Source organism: Festucalex cinctus, chromosome 4 (genome assembly GCF_051991245.1).
Source record: "Festucalex cinctus isolate MCC-2025b chromosome 4, RoL_Fcin_1.0, whole genome shotgun sequence".
In the NCBI taxonomy this organism is placed as follows: Eukaryota; Metazoa; Chordata; class Actinopteri; order Syngnathiformes; family Syngnathidae; genus Festucalex; species Festucalex cinctus.
Genome location: NC_135414.1, coordinates 18,454,122 through 18,476,778, shown reverse-complemented (window position 1 = coordinate 18,476,778; position 22,657 = coordinate 18,454,122). Strand labels below are relative to the sequence as shown.

The following is a 22,657-nucleotide window of genomic DNA, read 5'->3' as shown; positions in this document are numbered from 1 at the left end:
CCTGTCCAGTCTGTGCCCGAAATAAATCATCTAATCAACCTCGGATGGGCCTCCTTCAGCCACTACCGATCCCCTCAAGACCCTGGGCTGAAATATCAATGGACTTTGTCACTGGACTTCCCACATCACATGGTAAAACCACAATACTTACAGTTGTTGATCGCTTCTCAAAGATGGTCCGCTTTATTCCATTACCCAAGTTACCCTCCGCCAAGAAAACAGCAGAAATAATGATAGACCAAGTATTCAGAACCCATGGATTCCCGCGACACATTGTGTCCGACCGCGGGCCCCAGTTCGTCTCTCGTTTCTGGAAAGAGTTCTGCAGAGCCATAGGGGCCAAGGCGAACTTAACCTCGGGCTACCACCCGGAAGCCAATGGACAAGCCGAGAGGCTAAATCAACAGCTGGAGACCGGACTCCGGTGCTTGGTCTCCCAAAATCCGTCCACCTGGAGCAAAAACTTGGTTTGGGTTGAACTGGCTCATAACTCGTTACCCACCTCTGCCACAGGAATCACGCCGTTCAAATGTGTGCATGGTTACGACCCACCTTACTTCGCAGACCTGGAGGAGGAAGCCTCAGTTCCCTCGGTTCTCGCCATGGTCCGCCGGTGCCGCCGAATCTGGTCAGCGGCTCGACTGGCACTACAACGTCAAGGCGACAGGATGAAAAGAGCTGCTGACCGGAGGAGGAGGGCCGCACCCCAGTATCAACCAGGTCAAAAGGTATGGCTATCGACGAAGAACCTTCATCTAAAGGTACCTTGTCCAAAGTTGGCCCCTAGATTCGTGGGGCCATTCCCGATCACCAAGACAGTAGGTCCAGCCGCCGTGCGCCTGCGCCTGCCTCGATCCCTCCGCACCCACCCTACCTTCCATGTGAGCCAGGTCAAGCCTGTTCAGGACAGTTCCCTGGTCCCGCCCGAACCTGCGCCGCCCCCTCCGGAGATGGTGGAGGGGGGCCCAGTTTATAAGGTCAGAAAATTATTGGACGTCCGAAAGCGGGGCCGGGGGCACCAATACCTGGTTGACTGGGAGGGTTACGGGCCTGAAGAACGGCAATGGGTGCCCGCCCGGTTCATTGTAGACCCCTCCCTCATCGACGATTTTTATGATGAACACCCCGAGGTTCCTGGGCCGTCGAGAGCCGGCCGTTGAGGGGGGGGTACTGTCACGCCGCCACCAGAGTGGCGGGTCATGCTTTTATTTCACAGTCAGGTTCCTGTTTTATTTTGAAGTCATTAACCACCCTCTCACCTCAGGTCACTTGCCCTTCCTCCTGCACAGTAATCACCGGTCCACGCCCATGATTGTTTCCACCTGCTCCCAATCAACCCGGACATAAAAGCCACCTGCATTCTCCCCTCCGTTGCCGAAGTGTCACATCTCAGTGCATGGAAGCGTCCTCACAGTCCTTGTTCCACAGTCCTTGTTCGATGTCTTGCCTTGCTTTGTCTTGCGCCCTTAGTTTGCCCCTTGTTTTCCTCCCTAGCGGAGCGCCTTTAGTTGTCCCTGTTTTTGAGTGCCCTTGTTTATTCTCCAGTTTGGAGCTCTTTTTGTTCTGCCTTTTTTCCCTCCTTGAGAGGTGTTTTTTGGTTCATTGGATTAAAGCTGCAGCCTTGTTGGCCAACTTACACTCTGCGTCTGAGTCCTACCTCCTCGCATCGTGTCAGTACTTTGTATTTAGTGGATGTTAACATATTGGCATTGTTTGTTTATAAATGTGAACTGTTTCAAAGAGTTTAGATGTGTGTTTTAAAAGCACTTTATTTCTGTGTCGTGGGAATACATTTATTGATATGTATGCATTGTGCCCTTCAGTAGGATCAAAAATAATTTTATTTATATTACATACAAATTGTGTTTTTCATGGACAGCAAAACATGTTATTTTATTTATTTATTTATTTATTTATTTATTTATTTATTTATTGCAAAACCACAAATGTGAACAGGAAATGTGCCATTTCTATATTGTTTGACAGGTTATATACACGGCCACACATCCGCCCCTCGCAATTCAAAGGCTCTGGGTTCAAATCAAGTGTCCGATATTTCCGTGTGGAGTTTGCATGTTCTCTCTGTGCCTGAGTGGCTTCTCTCCGGGTTTCCTCCCATATTCCAAAAACTCATGCCATAAGACTGGGCACACCCCTATTCTCGCCCAAAGTCAGCTGGGATAGATGCCAGCACACCCGCGACATTTGTGTGCTGCGGGTTATCTTGCATAAGAGATGCAGAGAATGATTGGATTGCCATCCATTCAAAATATTTTGAGGTCTGGACGTTCGCCCTGAGAAATCCGTTGCAACCAGACCCCTCTGAATTTTAATTGTGATCCATCGTCTAAATTAAATCATGTGCCCAGCTGACAAGCCAATAAAAATATATTGAGATACATACAGATTTGTAAAAGTTGGTTCACGCTATTTTAGCTGTGACACGACACCTCCACTGTTCATGCCAGCACACGTCATGTCAGCACAGGAATAAATATGTATACATTACCCCCTTCTTTTCTTATATTTGCGTTACCTCTGTGTTAAGGTTCCATTCTGCTTTGACTTTAATTGGTATAATTGCATGCATATGTTTTCAGTAGTTGTCTGGAAGTGGATGTGTATGTGTCTCTGATGCTAAAACGATATCTTGAGCACCGGAAGACTAATTCCCTCTGGGTAGGGGCACGTTCAATTACTGCAATTTCCAATGTGGAGATGGAGAACAAATATGCACACACACTCACCATTATTCTTGAGAGATAAACAATTGCTGGTTCAAAATGGCAGTCTTGTTGGTTTGCTTGACATCTGTACTATGGCCCATGTTTGTGTAATAACTAACAATTCCAAACATCCAGTCATTTCTGATATTTCCGAAGTACAACACAATGCAAATGCTGCCTTTACACGGCAAAAATAAACTGCGTTATTGACTTGATAAGTAGCTCACATTTTCTACTTTTGGTCATCTGCGTAGGGAAACTCCAATGGTGCAAGCTATATGGAAGTCAGTGTGTGCTGTGGTCTCATAAATGACAAGTTGGGTCCTGTACAGCACTTGCTCAAACCACAAATTAAACTATTTCTCTTCAATTAGCATATTTATTGAATGTTGCCTTATGATTGCATGTGGTTGGCCATTACACTTAGTAGTTTGTCAACTCACCTAGCTCTTTTTACATGTGATAGGGCAAATTTAGCATTTATTTGAAGAGTTACCATTATGATTGTATTACTTTTACTCTATCTATGGTATTATTGGTATTAACTGCTACGACGTAACTTGTCATTAAGATATTAACATTTGATATCACCATCTATATCCATGTGATCAGTATGGCAAAAATAAATTGTAGATGCACATACAAATCATTGGAAATGTAATTTTAGTGTAGCGGTGGAATCATTCATCTTATTTCTTCCATTCAGGCTTGGTCCATTCAGAACATGTTGCATCATGTTCCTCCTCCTAATGTATTTATTCTAATGTAGCTAACTGAGGAAACCAAAATATCAGGCACTGCTCTCATTATGATGCAATAAACTTCAACACCACTGTAAACTATTACCATCATGAAGTGCTACTGCTATTGCTGTTGATGGTTGAATTTGGACTTATCTAATATTGTCAACCTGAAACCAGCATGATTTCCTTTGCAAAGGCAAAATAAATTCTATTAATAGATAGAGCTCCTGTATATGATCTCACTGCAGTGTGCAAGTGGACATAATGTTGTGGCTGGTAGGTACATTTTGAATATATGTATATTAAAATCCACACCAATGCCATTACTACTTGCACTGGCTCAGTATGGCATCACTATATTCTCTGACTCTTTGAGGAGGCACCACCCCAAACTCTGCTATGCTCTAGAGCGACTGGGCTTTCATTCTTCCATCTTTCCATCCTCTCCATCCTGCCCTGCCCAGTGATTTATAATTCATCTGGGAGCCTGACTCTCTCCTCCCCTCTGCACCAGGACAGCATTAACATTCTGTTTGGTCCTGAGCTATGCTGCACCCACTTGTGTGTCGGCCACTTAGCCAGAAAGGATCCGTTTTAGATGTTTGTTTTCCTGCTTGTATGTGTTGATTCCTCTCTTTTGTAATCAAATTGCCAGTCTGGATGTCTGCTGCTGGTTTTCCCCATCTTCATATCTGCCAACTCAGCTCCTCTACCCACCCTCTGCTTCCTGCATAATATAAAGTAGAATGTGCAAAGTTATGTGAAATTTGCTTTTCTTAGTTTGAATGTGTGACAGAAAATAAAGGTTTTCATCATGGCATTATTGAATTAATCAGAGACACCGACGCGTTTGACAGTATGTTGCAAAGGAACTGCCTACCTTAACTTATAGGCTTTGAAATTACATGAATTACAATAAACTTAATGTGTCATGTGCAGATACATAATTTATTTGTTTAATTTAATGAGATCCGCTTGTTTGACCATTGGGATAGTAAAAATATGATGGAATGCTCTGAATTCTTTCAAGTCCCTTTTACTCTCATACATAATTGGTTGTTTTTATTTTAAACATGCATTGTTTGTATTATTTAATATTTACTATTATATGAAAAAAAAATACTTTAATATTTTTCAACATTGACCAGCACTAGCTTAATGTTATATTATACAGTGCAAGCCTTCGGGTTTATTGGACTAGTGCTGTCACTATGGAATGTTTTTAGAATGGATTGATACCTATCGATTATCTGATCAATTTTATTTTGCATTGAAGTAATTACAAAACAAATTTTCCAAATTTGGTATTGTTTTAGTGATTTTAAAAAAATCGAAAACGACTACATTATTTAGCGTGGTGAGTGACATAAATATAATTTCTATTATTGAACGTACTAAGTTAAAAGCGGAAATCACGTTATATATGTCCGTTAATCATGTTGTCTGCGCGTCGTGCTCCAAACGGGATATTCCAATCGAGTACAAGGGAGCATGTAAACGGCAGTATCTCTGTCCGCCATGCATATAAAGGCAGTACCTCGTTTGTTTCAGAAACCAGAGTTCTGACCTTAACCCGAATATTGACTGCGTGCAATCTAGTCATTGTCACAACACAGGAGGTGACAAAACACAATTGTTTGGTCAAAGAGTGACTCAAAGGTCAGAAATGTACTGAAGTATTGGGAATTTGTTATTCCGAGGCTCTCTTCCAATCGTTTTCCTCACCACGTCCTCGGCTATTTTACTAGCTTATCTGATATGTCTGCATCTGCCTCATCCTTGAGTTGCTAGGCAACAGGCTTTCCATGTGTGTATGCTCTCACATGTTTCTGTGGCAAGAGTGGAGAGAGATGTTGAGAATAGAGAGGAAAAAAGCAGATGAGAGAAAAGTACTCAGAGAGGAGAGGTTGAAGAAATGGGGGGATGAGTCAGAGCACTGATGGCGAGGAGAAAGCCAAAAACACGAGATCGCTTCTTGCCTTGCCTGCAGTCTTGCTGCATATACATACAGTACAGTACATCTGTGCGTGCCTGCCACTATATTAGTGAGGTCAGTGGCAAAGACAGCATGATTTACCATACTGGCAAGCAGGCTACAAGCACGGAGCACTTATTGGATGGAAAAGAGAGGTGGACGTGCTCCGAATAAGAAATCAGACCAAGGGGGTGTGTATGTATGTATGTATGTATGTATGTATGTGTGTATGTATATATATATATATATATATATATATATATATATATATATATATATATATATATATATATATATATATATATATATATATATATATATATATATATATATCATGGGTGTCAAAATTATCGCGTTATCTCGTTAACTTAAGTGCCTTTAACGGCACTAATTTTTTTAACGCTCGATTAACGACTGCTCCTTATTTGGAAAGTCTCTACTCAGGGAATTCCAGTCACCACGCAGTAGAAACGTCCGCGTCAAAACTACTCAATAGAAATGCACTGGAGCTAAAACACACAGTGTTTAAGGGGCGGAATGTAGCGTGGAGGAGATATTTGGACTGTGTCTCACCACTACCACCCGTGCCTTGCTTTGAAAGAACGCACTCAGTTAGCCGTTAGCACCGAGAGGTGTCCATGGGCACTCTTGAAACCCCTGTGAGGGTAAAGAGCCGAATGGACGCCGTTTTGTCAGTTGGAGTGAGCCCAAACCTATTTATCTTTAGATGTAAAGCGTATATTATTCAGCATCTCCACAAAATATCTCATAAGGGTGAAAGTGAAAGTGTTGATGTGTTCACTGTAACAGTAGAGCTGCGTCATGGCGCATCCGAGAACTTAACAAAATAAAAGCGTCAAAGGTCATGAAAAGGAGTCACTATAACACAATTTAGCAGCAATAAATTAAATTATACTGCATATATTTGTGGGGAGTGGCGTCAAGTTGTATTTTACAATTTTAAAATGTGCAGAAACTCGCAAGTTACTTATTGTTTAAAATTACATAGCTCTTAATATGAAAAGAACACATCGATCGTTTCTGGTTCCTATGCAGTTGCATTTCATGGGCCCCCTTTTAAGACTGAGCTCTCATAACCGGTCTGAGTCCAGTTTCTTATGCACCAGCATCTCATATGCTGTAAAAACTAGAGTGTGCAGGCAGAAATTAGATTTCTTTAGATCCAATACTGTCATAGCTCAAAAAGAGTTGCGTCGGCAAAAAGGTATGCTCAAAGGTAAAGTAGGGCTGGGCGATATGGCCAAAAAATAAAATCTCTTTTTTTTTTTTCTTTTTTTTTTTTCTTTCTGTCTGTCTTACTGGATGATTACGATTTTACTCGATTTTAATCAAAAGTTAAAAAAAAAAACATTTAATCAAGGTGTGATTTATTCAAAAATTAATTGTACAAAATGTTCAGACAATAATGTACAGGAATTTGTCATCAGTTTTAAGGCTAATTTAACATAGGTTATTCAAAAAAAGCTACTCATATTTTTTGCATAACTTAAATGCCACATAACTTGTGCAAAAAAAAAAAAAAAACTACTCACAGCTTTTGCTCAACATAAATGCCATACATAACATTATACAAAAAAAAAAAAAAAAAAAAACTACTTATGGCTTTTGCATAACCTAAATGCCACAAAGCTTGTGCAAAAAAAGCTACTCATAGCCTTTTGTTCAACTTAAATGCCATATATAGACATATAACATTGAACATTGAACATGACATATATAGATTGAGCAAAAAAAAAAAAAAAACTACTCATAGCTTTTGCCTAACTTAATTGCCACAAGTAGTTCTAACAATTGTAAATAGATATTGTAAACCACACATCCAGTATTCTGCAAATATACAACTCAGCTCACAATAACATTTGTATATAACAGAACTTCAAGATCAACAGCTTAAAAATAATCAGCACCACCTTTTATCTTAATAAACTCAAATTCCTTGCAAGCAAAACTAGCCTGTCAACTGACTCTGGCAAAAGACAAGCTCTGGTGCATGTCACAATGTTTCCTCCGGTACTAAATACAGCTCAAGTTTGTTGTTTCATGGTGTGCGTGTACTTATCTTTGCTAGCTTTAGACACGCCGCACTCTCAAAGACGTGATCGTTTCTCCCATTCTTTCGAATGCATTTGCATTTGCTGTAAGAGGTTAGTTGTGCTGCCTGCTAGTCTTTGTTTTAATAGCTGTTGGCAAACCTTGCACACGCTTGTACTTTGCTCTACGTCGCTCTTGTAAAAGCCGAACCAATTCCATACAATAGACGTAACATGAGTCCTTTTTCTCGGTTAGTCTTCTGGAGCATACAATGTGCGCGAGTAGGCAGCGTATCGTTTGGCCAAAGTAGCTGATGTGGGCCTACCGATGATGTCACATACCGCAGCTTCGCTATAGTAGGCTGACGTCATCAGCAAGCGCGGCAGCCACCAAACGAAGGACCCCAAAACAACGAGCGTAAACAGAAGCGAGCCGCTCAAGGTAGATGATGTGTATTTATTTATAAGCACCTCTATTTCACGATTTAGCTAATTTTCACATCGTGGTACTTTCAATAGACGAATTAATCGAATTAATTCGATTCATCGCCCAGCCCTAAGGTAAAGGTATGATTATTTATTAATTTATTTCCAAAACCCATATAAAAAGTCATGTTAATAGAAGGCTGGTCTCTTCCCTCAAGGGCAGACCAACCAGTGGCTATATGACACAGTACACTTAGTGCTCCTTTCCATCAGGTTCTATGCTCAGTGCTTGTATAGGTTTTGTCATGTGATCGTGTGTCAGCCTTGGTTTTATTTGTCTGCACAGGCCTACAGTGAAATGAATGGGCCCAGGTCAGGGACTGAGCTGTGCTCTCGTTGCCAGGATACAGCAGCTGAGCCTGGCTGCCTCTATTTGCACACCAAACAGGCGAGTTCAGTGCTGCTCTCGTCCCTCTGTAGTTCATTCTCCCCACACTGCCACAAGTATTACTAGGCAGAAACACACAGAAATATCAATGCATTTGATTGAATCTTCCATTTGTAATTTCACAGTTTAGTAAATGATCCGTCCATTGTCCATTGCATAAAGAATTTACAAAAAAAACATTGAGATGTCATGTTTGCAGTATTTGGGATTTTAGGTAGCTGCAAAATATTATCAGGTGTGCTTGAGAGAATGACAATAAGTGACCTGCCATGGCAAAATGAGTCAGAACTCGCACAGGTAGATTCTGCGATATGAAACAATTATCAGATTATGTAAAAGAACAACAAAGAACTCCGTAAATATCTCAAACTGTAGCAAAACAATAGCTCATTATTTTGCCATTGTCGTAGATATCCACGCAGAGAATTCCAAACATAGTCATAAGTATAAAGCTGATGATTCCCTTTTGTTTTTCATAATCAGTGTTTATGTAATTATGAGGTACATTTATGGAATGCTCGGGATTTTCTATGAATTGCCATGAAATGTAGCATAGCATCATTTGCTATGCTAGAGTTTGTGACCTCGAAATTCTGGCCTCTGATTGGTCTATTGTTCGCCGTTTGAGTAGCTTAATGTGTAATAATCAGATATACACCAGCATGCAGGAGCAATCTGGCTACCATTGGCCTATGTGGTGGCCATGTTGGCGGGGGCAGCTTTCCCATCAAATTTATTCACTGTGGCGAATCAAATATCAGCGTTTACCCGAGATGTTTGGTCGGCAGGTTAGTTTGATTGGTAGGTTATTTTAGGTAATAAGTTTAATTAGTAGATTTGTTTGCAGAGGTGAGTTTGTCAATGAATTTTGAGTGCCCCTCATTTGTCATTAGTCAATGACAGGCTTGCGTCCGTTTAATGCATCATTATTCAAGTTGAACAAAACTGTAAACGTCAGTCCGTCAATGTTGTCCACGCTTCCGTCATCGCTAAATTACATTTTGTCACCACTGTTTTCGTAACTTAGTAATAGCCAGAATGATTGATAATTGTGATTCACTCGAGAGTTCTCCACAATATCAATCTGGGACTGCTCCGAGGTGATTTGCTTGGGAAAGGCGGGTCATTCTGTACAATACTTCGAACTGATTGGACGATGCGGCATCTTGTTCACATTTGTTTTGACCAATCATGGTAACGGATGAAAACGTCATCTTTACCAGATAGAAATGCATGAAGCGCCGCAGTTCAACATTCAACAAGGAAACGGTGAGTAATTCTGCACGAACAGAATTAATTGCCATTCGTCCATGTTAGAATAGTTTGTTTCCCACGGTGTCGCCGCTTCCTGGTTTCATCACAGCCGTGTATCCCGCCCCCAAACACAATGTCGCAGTTACCCATGCTGTTTCTGACAGTCGACATTAAACATGCCACAGTGTATACTGGAAATATGTTTTCTGTGCCATCTGCAATGGGGTTTGCAACAGCACACTGTATTGGTAACCAGGGCACATACGCCTGGAGATCAACAAGCCCATCCCTGTATGCAGCTGCTGTGCTGCTCAGCTGTCAGTGTGGAAAATTGAAGGTGTATTGCTGTGTGTACAGTGACAATCACGAGCTACGAGTGGCATATGCTTGGTGCAAACAACTGCACTTTTCAGCAATGTGCTTTACATTACATTTTTGATTTATATTTTAAGTGACGGTTCATTGCAAATATCATGTATGCTATTACAATACATTTTTTTTTTTTAACTACGTTAATGTGTTCACAAAACAGCCATACGGAATGAACTGTTGTGATTCAAAAAAATGTGGATCGCCAATGAATATTGATGTAGCTGTAACAACCATTCAAAAATGCTGTAAGCCTTCCAAAATATATATATATATATATATATATATATATATATATATATATATATATATATATATATATATATATCAGTGTATATGTGCAAGTGTATCCATGTGGACTGGTGGTGCACCAGTCGTGATCGGCCAATTTCTGGGGCAAAATGTGACAATTTATGGGCAGTCTGAAGCCTGCTGAAAGCAACCATTTTTTTTCTTAGCTTACTAACAACTTCAAATCAACCATATTGAAACCACACTCATTTTTTATGCTACTGATCTTTGGTCCTCAGTTTGGAGGTCAGCTGTCCCATTGTTCAATTAGCAGAACAACCAGACTGCTACTAAAACCTGGGAGAGGTGCATGCTGCAATATGCTGAAGTGCTGGCCTCTTTCTGACCGCAGAGGGAGTGGCTCCAGGAAGATGAGATAATGCAACTTTGGGAGAAAGGTGTGTGAGTGTGTGTGGGCGAGAGAAACTATGGAGATAGCTTGATTGCTTTACTGGCTCATCACTTGCCACTCTTTTCTGCAGTTACCATTTCAGTGGCTGGAGCTAGCGCTGCTAGTGTCAGGCGCAAAGCATTAAAGATGTATGCATGGCAATGTTCAAATAATGTTCAGACTACTTTTTCACATTATTCTTAATGTTAAACAGAAGTCAATTATTTCCCTAATACATGCTTTCCATGTCCTCATGCTGTTATGAGTTCATGCTGTAACTTTTGTCAAATGTACTGTATTTGTTGACTTCCACGGGACTTGATTAGCATTAAATGCATTTGCCAGTAGTCAAAGCAAAAGTGAAAGGATTTGATTCATACAGCAGGGCTTGACTTAGTGCTATTATTGGTACAACTTGTTGCTTTGGTTGCCAGCCAAGAGCAACTTATGCCGAGCTCAGACTACGCAATTTTTTTTGTCTTTCACGACAGTCTGTCAGACTGTCAACAACAACAATACAATAGACAACAATAGATAACAACAATAGAAACGCCATTTGCACCAGCACCATGGTAACGACAAGGCGTCCATATGTCATGTGACCAGCAGTTGACCAATCACAGCGTAGTAGTTCTTCAACGAGTTGGCCAAACACTCTCTCAATACGGCGCTGATTCAACAGCGCCCACCTACTGTAAAGTTTACTGGCTTTGCGCGTGCGGATCATGGGTTTTCGGCACGTATAACTGCTCGGCGGAATATCACTGCCAAAAGTCACGCGAGTTGTATCCGTAATTGTAGAATTGCTTTTTACGTACGCAAAACATTTTGTTGTTGTTGTAATTGAAGATATGCTTCTTTGTGTACGTAGATCAGGTTTTGCGTACGTAGATCACGTTTTGCGTACGTAGATCACGTTTTGCTACGTAGATCACGTTTTGTGTACGTAGATCACGTTTTTTGTGTTTATGGGGTTTTGGCATGATTTTAAATCCATTAAAAAAAAAAAAGTCAGGGAGCGTTTGCGTGAAAGGAGCGCAATGCGACCGAGCCACTCTCCATAAACATGAGCGCATTGCTCGCGCTCTCTGTTTGCCTGTTTGGTGTTTTAAATTTAAAATATGATTTAGATTAAATTACTGCTGTTTGTAATTTTTTTTTTTTTAGATGTGTCAGGGTAATATAGCCTATTTTGTTTATTAATTTGGAGATGACATCTTGTTTTATTATTTTGTCAAACACGGAAATATATTGCGTTTGAGTAATTTCTATACTGCTTAAATATTTATTCACATTTGACTTGTTTTAGTATGGTGCATTGGATACGCGCATTCACTCCAAACCGTCCTTGGATAGGGGGGGGAGACTAATGTGAGGCGGGTGATAATTTAGGCGGCCAGGCCTGGCCTGACTTCTATGAAAATGTGATCGATCCTCACTAAATATGTGTCCATCCCTACTCATAGGGGTGTGAATTGCCTCGTACCTGACGATTCGATTCGTATCACGATTCACAGGTCACGATTCGATACCGATTAATCCCGATACGAATTTATAAGTCGATTGTTGCGATTTTTTTTTCATTCAAATTTAGAAAATACTAATCAGTAAGCTTGTAGAGTGTAAGATTTATATGAAAATGTATTATTTATTTATCTGAAATTTCAGTCTTATAGAGGTTGTAATCTGTTTCATGTTTGAACAGCATTAAAATAAAATATTAAGGCTTAATGTTCCGTTCATATAACATTCTTCCATGCTCAAGGTGTGAATCCTAAAAAAAAACAAAAAACGATTCTGCCGATTATTGAATCGATTCGAGAATCGCGCGATGTAGTATCGCGATATATCGCCGAATCGATTTTTTTTTTAACACCCCTACCTACTCATATGCCCAAATCTTTGAAATTATTAGAACAACAGTCACAATATTTTTTTTGGTCCTCTTTTCACGTCGCCGTTGCCTGACGATGGATGGATGCAGATGCGTGCGCTCTCCATGGAGCAACAGCTACATGAAAGTCTTCTATGTTTTCACAATAATAGAATACCATTTCATTGTTCCCGACACATACTGATGATTATATTGTATTGTAGAAAAAGCCATCTTGGATGTTGGAAGGAAATCTGTAACATGAGAATCCTCCAGATATTCTACTTTTGGGAGGCTTTACAATGCCATTTTCTGACTGGGTCCTCTGGAACATAGTTTCGGTCAACAGGAAGTCGACAGGAGGTGCTATGATTTGCTTTATCTTGTTGGTCATGTACCAGCAAAAGGGGAGCAGTTCAACCTCTGTAGCTGTTAGCATCTCTTGGTGGCTGGCTTTCTATTTTGACTTGACGGGGGAGGGGAGATATAAATAGCAGTCTTTGAATAGGATAACTGCAGAAGGAAGAGAAGAGAGGGTGGGGGTAGGCGAGATGGAAGCGGCGCCAGTAAGGATAGGAGTGCCAGTGTCTCTGAACGGAGGAAAAAAAAATGATACAGCCGAGGTCTCATCTGTTCACTCACTCAGTCACAAAGATGATTGTAGTTGAATGCAGTCAAAAGAGAGTGTGGGTGTGGGTGTGTGTGTTATGGAGGAGGGAACTGAGGGATGAAATGCATATGCATTCATGACCCTGAGAAGCAGAACACCTCTCCTCCTGGAGGAAATAGTTAGTAGATAGTATAGTTTGTCCAACACAGGCACAAGTGATGGAATCAGCATGTACCTTTGAACTGTATGTATGTATGTACTGACTCGCAATACCGTCAGTAGAGGAAAAAATAAATGCCATTGGTTTGTCACGTTGGACTAGAAGCACATTGTTCTGACAAAGCGGTAAGCCTGCTTATCAAATGTTTGAATAGCTTCAATAGAGAGTGCTTGATTTACTGCCAATTGGTGCCCTGTCTGGCCTGTATCTAAATGTGAAACCTGGAGTGGTCAGGTGATAACCTCCCCTTTTTTCCTTCCAGACGGTTGATGACGATGCAATGGCAGCGTGAATGAAGCTTGGCGTGGGGAGAGCTGAACGATGCCCAAAGGTGGGGGTTCTAAAACCCCCCAGCTGGACCACTTCCCACTTAACACCGACATGGTGGAAAAGCAGGGTGGGAAGAAGGTAAGCATGATTATACTGCAGGCACACACATTCCTGTTTAAAACAAACAAACAAACAAACAAAAATTATGATTTCTGTCCCTTCCCAAAATGTCCATTTCTGTCATCTCGTTACTAAATCAGAAACTTTTTGAGCCTACTTTTGCTTTCTAGTTCCAAAGCTTTTGTTGTTTAAAATAATTCTGAAAAAGGAAAGCATTAACACATTACAACATAGACAAAAATAATAAATTCAAACACACAAAAAAATTAATAAAAAGGAACATTATTGCTAAATTTCTTCCTGTTGTAAAGTTTAATAAATACTAAAGTCAAGTCAAGTTTATTTGTATAGCCCTTAATCACACAAGAGTCTCAAAGGGCTTCACATGCTCACAGTTGACAAACATCGACATCCCCTGATCGAACCACAAAAGGGCGAGGAAAAACAAAACAAAAAAACACACAACAGGGGAAAAATGAGAAACCTTGAGAAGTAATATAAAACAGTCAAACCTTCTGCCTATAATTCATATTATTGTTAGCGTTATGGGATTTAAAAAAAGACTTATATGTATTTTCTTGATTCATCGGTTCTCGTTATCGACCTCAGAAAATTCATATTAGTCGGACCACTGTCATGTATATGCAGTGTAAAAACCATTTCCCCAATTGGACACGTGCAGTTCTAATACATTGATTCGAGCAGAGGGTGCCCATAGTTTAGATACAAGCAGCAGCAACAAGAGGCAAGGCACAGAGAGGTGCAGCTTATGCAGGCATAGATTTACAACCCTCTGCAAAGGATTGCATCAGACTCTGGCATGGAGGGAGGGTGGTGTGGAGGCGAGGGGGGCTGAAGCACTCAAGGGTGGGTGGAAAGCAGAGTAAAATGAAAAAAGCAGCCATTGCTGAAGACGGCAAGGTGTCATGTGAAGGCACATCTGAGAGCACGAAGCAGTCACAGCTTTAAAAATAGAAATAAAAATGTCTTTAAAATGCACCTCTCTTACTGTTTGCATTTTATATTACTTTCTTTGCTTCTACGTACAACACTTATAGCTTATAATACAACTTGAAATGTCCTGGTTCTACATATGTCATCGTTGAGGCTTTGTATTGCTGAGTTTAGACTGAGAGCTTGCTCACTGTAGCGGAACAGTGTTGGTCTCTACTGTACTATGACATCATGGTCTTCTGACTGGGGCAGGGCAAGAGGGAGGAGTTTAGAGAGCCGGTGCATAATTGAAAACATGGCCCGTGGATAGAGACAAAAGCATAATTTGTATGAAGAGGTGATGTACATGCACCGAGTACATAGTCATCTGGTTTCCGAAAAACAAGTTCAGTTGCTTTAGGCTGATCTCTGATGCATCCTAAAATATACACAAATATTTTTTTTTACACAGCCTCTTATTCTTAAAATTGTATGCCCCATGACCTATTTAAAAATCCTACAGCACTTATCCTATGCAGGATCACAAGTGGGATGGCGCCTATCCCAGCTGACTTTGAGCGGAAAGTTGGCGACACTGGCGACTCCAGTTAATCATAAACAACTGTTCATACTCACATTTACATGCATGGACGATTTTAAAGTCTTCAATTAACCTAGCATGATTGTGCCAGATTACCTTGAGAAAAACCACAGAAGCCCCAGAACATTTAATGCAATCTATTCCCTTGAACAAAGTAGTGATTGGTCCATTTTTAACCCAAATTGGGTTTTTTTTTTTAACAGACTGTTTTAAAATGTAATGTATACAGTACATTTGCTGATAGTACCCGTACTCGTGCTTTTTCCAGAAACTTCAGACTGCAGTTGACCAAACCTCAATCAGCTTTGCCTTTTCTCATTATTTGTACTTTGGACTGTTGAGGTAAAATGTATAATTTTGCTCATATTGTGTGGTATTTAATGATGATGTCGTTGACAGGAAAAAGTGTTGTCAAATAAGACTCCCAAATTGGATCGCAGTGATGGGGTTAAAGAGATGAAAGAGAAGGCATCGAAAAGAAAACTGCCATTCACAACTGGAGCAAATGGAGACCACAAAGATTCTGACTCGGGTAAGAGATTGTTATATTATCCATTTGAACTTATTTAGTGTGGAATTTGCAGGCGAAGCTCGTTTGGTAATATGATGAACTATTCATAATAAATGTAAAGTTGTGTTCTGTGTTCATTTTGAGCATGTAAATCTCATTCATGCATTGATTTCTGATGTGTTGCTGTTAACCGTTTTGACTTTTACTGTGATAATGGTTTGGGCCTCATAGAGTGAAAATGTCTACTTTCTAGCTCTAGTTTCCTGTGAGTCTGTGCTAAACTTGCTAATCTGGGGGAGTGTGTTCATAGCACAGTTTGATTGAAGAGCATACATGCATATTTGTATAACATACTACTAGCCTGGCCAGGACTGGCTTTGGTAAGGGTGGCTTTGTGTTTTCTTTAATTAGAAAAGGACTACTGCTTGTGCTTGTTTGACTTTGGGATTTGGGGGTTCAGGAATGAGTTTGTTAATAATGTTCCAGCTCAGAGGCTTTGCTAACTGCCTTCATCATCTGCTTTGGCTGAGTAGATACTTTGCTTTATGTTCTGTAATTACACTTTTGAAAAGGTTTCCATCCAGTCAAGAATGGAAAATTGCATGCCTATTTGTGTGCGGTTGTGTGTGTCCGTGCATGCGTATTTGTGCGCTATTAATTTTTTCGGTCAAGAAGATCCATATCAATTTGCTCATGCTTTATAGTTGTAACTCATGAGTAATTATTTGATTGGCATACTGAAGCCCAGTGTCGTGTGTTTAACATTTGCCAGCTTCCATCTTTTCCCATAATGTTGGATTAGAGCACATGACCGCATGTTCAGGTCATTTTCCCATTGTATTTTTGTGAAGAAAAAATGTGAAATTTGCCAGGTTTTGATATTAGGTTTCGGCCCGCATTACTCATTCAAGTCTTCCATAGTCTGGAGATCGGCTTGACCGGTATAACACCTTCCGCGTCTTGCCCCTGAGTCTTTTTGAGGTTTTGCACGATGAAGGATCTCACAATCAGTTTGGTTACATCTTTCTTGAAATTGGCAAAGATATTTGTTTCTGCCATCATATGTTGTATAGTTAGTGAAGATTAGTGTATGGTGCAACGTTGCTGGAAAGGTTTTAAGATAGACTATGACAGCACCACTGCATTCTGGTGATTGTTGTGTTGGTATCCTGCTTCTTTAAGGTCATCACCCCCTTACATTGATGCAAAACTGTATTCCTCTCTAGCTTGCTAGGTTTTGGTGGTGCTAAGAATTGGTCACTTGGTCATTTTATGATAATTACGTTCAAGTATGTACTGAAGGAAGGTGTGAGTTGAGACAGTATGTTTTGTTTTGTTTTTTTTAGGTGATTTACGCTGATCTGACATCCAAACATTTGTCCTTTCTTTCAGTTCCCAGGCACTTGCTCTGCTAATCTTGTAGTATTACTCGCCACATGGCGAGATGCATACTTATGTGCAGCGTGGGTCTCTTATTTAGTGCAAAGCATTGAAAAAACATCCTGTTAGCCATTTCCTGTCTCTTCTGCCTTGACTTCCTGTTTTCACAATTTGAGTTCCCCAAGCAAATCATTGTCTAACTGTGAAGTGACACGGTCAGACATGTGGTCAAGCTGGTTAGGGCGGTTCTTCGTGCAAAATGTTACCTAGCTGAGCTAGTGTTTGTGCTGGCCTACACTTGACTTTTGTCTCCCACATTGAAAGCTTACCTGTGTTATCACTAGGGCTGAACAATGAATCCAATTCAAACATTACGATGTAGTAGAATGCAATTTTCAAATCCTCAATTTAGCAATTTGGCGGGTGGGGGTGGGGGGACTGCTTCATTTTGGTCAGTTGGTCGGTAGACTTTATTTTTCATATACCAGTCCATTTTGTGTATGTAGCACATGGACACATCACCAAACACAAACGTCATCCTTTTTTGCATATTATTAGAAGCTAAAGCAGCTAGCAGTGCTAGCACTGCTAGTGATCACTGCATATTTCGGTTTTACCGGTTTCAAAATGGTTCTATTCACTCAGATGCTTTGTATAGCCTTGTCATTGGCAGAGAAATTTGGTGTGAGGGCAGCTATGTAAACTATAAGTGCAGCCCAGGTCACTCAGACACATTTTTAGAAATGGTGTAGTTTGATGTTACACTGTTTAATCATTTGTTACATTTCCCACATGATGATAGATGGGCAGGCAATAGGCATCCCAGAGACCCAACTATTTTGAATACGAGCATTTCCACAAGTTGTCCCCTTAATGATACAGATTGTTGAACTTGTCTCTGTTATACTTTATTTGACTGCCATTCAATGTAACACATCATTCGGCACCATGGCTGAATTGACCAATGTTAATATGTCAGATTTTAAACAGAATAGTGGATTATTCAGCATTTGGAAATTACAAACTCTTTAAATGGTGTATAATTACTGTACAAAAATACTGATTATTTACTCTCATGAAATGAGAATTTGCTGTGCTATTCTATCCCAGCAGCACTTGGATTCATACAACAGTGATTCAAGTCATCAGATTTACAGACTGGTCGCTACTGGTCTTTCATTGCAGTGCCTTAAAGCGATGATATGATGTTTTAGTGCATTCAAGTAAATTTTCAGCGGCTTTTCGGGCTAGCAGTCTTGTAAACATACTCAAAAAGCGCTAGCGTAGCACTTTCTCTGTTCTGCTGCTCCCAAAACATGTTTTGACTGCTTCTGTGGTTCCCCCTGTTCAAGTCTTGGCAGAAGGAATGTGTCTGAATGGCAACTGCTTTGCTTTGGAGAGCATATGAGGGTTTATCAAAGGGGGATGGGGACGCATGAGCTTAAAGTGTTCACAGATGTTCGTAAAAGTTCATCAGATTTTAGCTTTGTGACTGGAACATGTCCCATTTCCTAAAGAAAAAAAAAAAATCATACATTTCTGACGTGTGATTTGCTTACTGTAGCCTTACCACTTCAGTGTTTGTGGCCACGGGCAATATTGCTGTGTTGTAACAAGAAAAGTCACACGAAAATCAGGCTCAGACAAGTCCACTGATGTTTTTTTTGCAGATGCGTGCTTGATTCTGAAAATGTTTCTGACTTTGTGTTTGGTTCATACAGGGTTCGCGCGGGATCTTAAAAAGTCTTACTTAAAGGCAGTGAATTTACAAATTTGAAAATAATGCCTTAAAAATTCTTGAAAAAGTATTTAATTTTATCTTTGGGTCTTAAATGTTAAATAGGGGGGATTAAAATTCTCCATCGTCCCCAACAGCGGGACAAAAACAGACATGCGCGTTGAGACACAAATGTCATACACAGTTACTTCAACTTGCACTGTTGTTGCACCTCGTCACAATAAGCTATCAGCCTCACAGCTGCTATATGTAGGCACTTTTATTTTGTATGTGCAACGGGAAGCGTTAAGTTAATCTTCATGATGTTTCTTCAGTCAGTGCACATGATTGGCAGATGGGGGGGGGGGGGGGGGTCTGCAACGAGCAGGAGGTTTGTTTACTTTTGCTAACTTCACTATAGCAGCTCACCTGGAAGGAGCAGTATTTGTAAACATCGAAAAGCATGAAATTTTTTTTTGCCGCAATACTCTGTTTAAAAAAACAAAACGTGACCTATGTGAATCGCGTAGGTCCGATTAGAAATAAGTGTGTGTGTGTGTGTGGTGGTGGGAGTCTGCTACGTGTGGCGAAGCTATAGATCCTTCCAGTGTGACGTCACGTTTAAGTGCAACCCTTGCGGTGGAGGGAAGGGCGTCAATGCGAGTGAATTAGAAAACAATCAGCGTGACCTAGAAAATAGGTCAAACGGTTGATAAATCAGCGATCAACGCCATGGTGAACTTGTGCGCGGCCTACGGATGCGCTAATGGCTCAAAGAGAGATGAGATCGCTCTTTCAGCTGCCGGCAGTGATTCTAAACCAGGCGGAAAACAGGAGTAAAAGGTGAGCACGGTGGCTAGTGTGAACCTACGACGCAACTGCTTCGCACCCACAAAAAGTACAAAGATATGCTCAGATCAATTTATATTGTTAGCAGCTAGCAAGCTAAGATAGCATGAAGACTTCGATATACAGCTAGACAACTATATCCGGACACAAACGATTTAATGAATGACAATTTACACCATGAAAGTAGTGATCGACGTACTGTTCCAACCAAAAACAACATACCTTAAGATTCCACTTCCACTTTGTCCTACAACAAACTCAATTTTTTTGTAGTTAGCGGCTCCAAACGACTGGTTTCAATGAGTCGCGGTAATGTAGTGTCCTACTCGGGACGTTTCTTTTGTGACACTTGACAAGTTGACATATTTCCCACCTTTTAACGAAAACGCTCGCCGAAAATCAAGCTCTCTACATTCATTTGTCATGGGAGGCTTTCCCTCTGGGAGGTGCAGCCGGAGCTAAGCAGTGACATCAGCTGGAAGGGTCTATAACTGGTAGCAGCTTCTCGGCTGACTTAAGTAAAGCGTTACCCTTCCGTCACAAACAACGCCCGGCTTTACTATTTAAACAGCTCAACTTGTCACTGGGATAACGGAGATCCGTCACACATTTGTCATCGTAGTTTCATAATTACGGTGTGAGCGCATGCACACAATGCACATTGTTAAATTGTCACTGTTAAGCAAACAATTCTGTGAGTTATTTAGTCTTTAAAGCATTACTATTAAATATACATTTAGTAATAGAAATAGGCCTAATATATATTATTAAATATATATAAGACACTCATGCACACAGTCCTGCTGTGATGTTCCTGACAGAAATGTAAAAATATGAAAATTTAAATAAAATGTTCAGGAAGTGAATTTCTTTAGGTTAGCTCTCTGTGAATGGGATGTGGTTAAAATATTTGGTGTAACTAACATTAGCGCTGGTGCACCTCTGCAACCAGTACAAAAAGTTTGTCAAGAGCCCTGATTTTGTTTTTTATCCTCAATAAATTACAAGTATGAGCCGATAATTGAGAATGCAACACAGCCTTGGTCAGACTCATTGTGATCTGTGGCCAAAATAATCTGACAGTTCATTGAAGAGACCCACTACACAAATGCAGTCACACAGATTTTTGTTGTTGTTGTTGTTTATATGTAGCCAGTGCTGTCCATTTCATATTAGACTAGAGATATGGGGAAATGTCAGTTCAATGTGTGGTTGAGTAAACTCCTTTCATTTGTACACATACATACCTAAGACGTACAATAGTTGGCCTACTCGTTATCGGTGTTCAGCTCCCCTTGTCTTAGCCTGACATTGCTTTTACAGTCATTGCCAAATTAGATTATTGCAATATTGTCTGTGGTCCGTGTCTGCGCTGTGGTGGTGTCGCATTAGTAGCCTACTCAATATGCCTGCGTTCTTACATCCTGTCCGCATTCCACATTCACACATTCGAGAAATAATTTAACGAACATCACAAATGTTATTTTTCTTTGCCAAAAAGGCTGTGAAAAGGTATTCAATTTTTTTTTTATTAAATGGGCTTAAATAGGTCTTAAAAAGTCTTAAATTTAATTTGAAGAAACCTGTAGGAACTCTGTTTGTATTTCACTCTGTAATGTTATTGTATGCTCAAAGATCAGATGTTAGAATCATCATGAATAGATGGAGTCCTATCCAAGGGTCATCAGATGGTATGTTGCTGCTGAAAATAATTGCTGGGTGTGCCTTTGTGGAGCAGCTGCTTTGTCCCATAGCAGAGTCTCCATTCAGACTGGCAGGCAGGCAGGCATGTGGTGACCTTGGCAAGGCTGTGTCGAATTGAATATTTTGTAATAACTGTGGTTCTGCCAAGTCACGCCCTCTTCCTGACTTCTGCTGATTGGCTTGAAAACATAAACATGCAGCCTGATGGCCTGTTGAGGGGGGCCTTCCCTTTAAAAGGGGCAAATGGGATCTAAAGACCATTCTGCAAATACTCTTTCTAATTTAAAAACAAAATGATAAATTGGGATTTTTTTGTATTGTAATGTTGTGTCTGTTATAAATAATGAGATGAAATGTTATGCAAATTAAACATTTCAGTTGTTAGTGACCAAAATGAACACCGTTATCAGTATCATATAACAAAAAAGCAAATCACAAATAATCTATCACAAAAAAAGAAATATGAAACCCAGTGTACCTTTTAAATTGTAATAACAACCAAATTGATTTTTTTCAATGACATCTTCGCTGTCTGAGTCACATCCTCCTCTTATTAGTTTTCATCTTCTGCAGAACTACACTACGACACTCACAAAGACAGAATGACCATTTGCAGCGATAATGCTGTCTCAATTTGTTTGCAGTGTATCAATTAATTTTTCATCCCTACTCACTTCTGTTTTCTGTTCCTGTGGGTTCTTGTTAGCCACAAAAATTAAATGTATTTCTCTTCTTTCTTTCTTTTTTCCTGACCACAGAGAAACCAGTTCCAGAGCGGAAGCGCATTAAAAAGGAGCCCACAAACACCCGGAAGGCAGGCTTGCCGTTTGGAATGGGGATGCCAGGCATCCGGGCAGGGTACCCCCTCTCTGAGCGGCAGCAGGTGGCCTTGCTCATGCAAATGACTGCAGAGGAGTCGGTAAACAGTCCAGGTGCGTGCTTATCATGGAGACCACGTCTTCTGTTGCACACTAGGAAAGAGGGATAAGTGGGCATGGCGAATTTAGCAATACGAAATAGCAATAGTGGTGTATTTCATTAGAGAGATTTATTAGGGAGGCCAATAAGAGTTCTTAATGTCTTCCTTATTAATGCAGTATTCACTCTAGACAGGGTAATTACAGTGTGATAACAAATCATAATCATCAGTCTCTGGTTTCTATGCTTGGTCACAAATATGTTTGTGTTTGTAAAT

General features: G+C 40.4%; 1 protein-coding gene across 3 annotated transcripts in view; it reads left to right on the top strand.

The window, feature by feature from the left end:
• ankrd11 (ankyrin repeat domain 11) overlaps positions 1-22,657 on the top strand; it is a 115,197-nt gene that overhangs the window by 79,752 nt on the left and 12,788 nt on the right. For all 3 annotated transcript variants that reach the window (XM_077519453.1, XM_077519450.1, XM_077519451.1), the window contains exons 3-5: positions 13,640-13,785; positions 15,701-15,833; positions 22,221-22,394. In XM_077519453.1, the coding sequence (XP_077375579.1) occupies positions 13,699-13,785; positions 15,701-15,833; positions 22,221-22,394 (394 nt within the window). In that variant the 5' untranslated portion in view covers positions 13,640-13,698. The remainder of the gene's footprint in view (positions 1-13,639; positions 13,786-15,700; positions 15,834-22,220; positions 22,395-22,657) is intronic.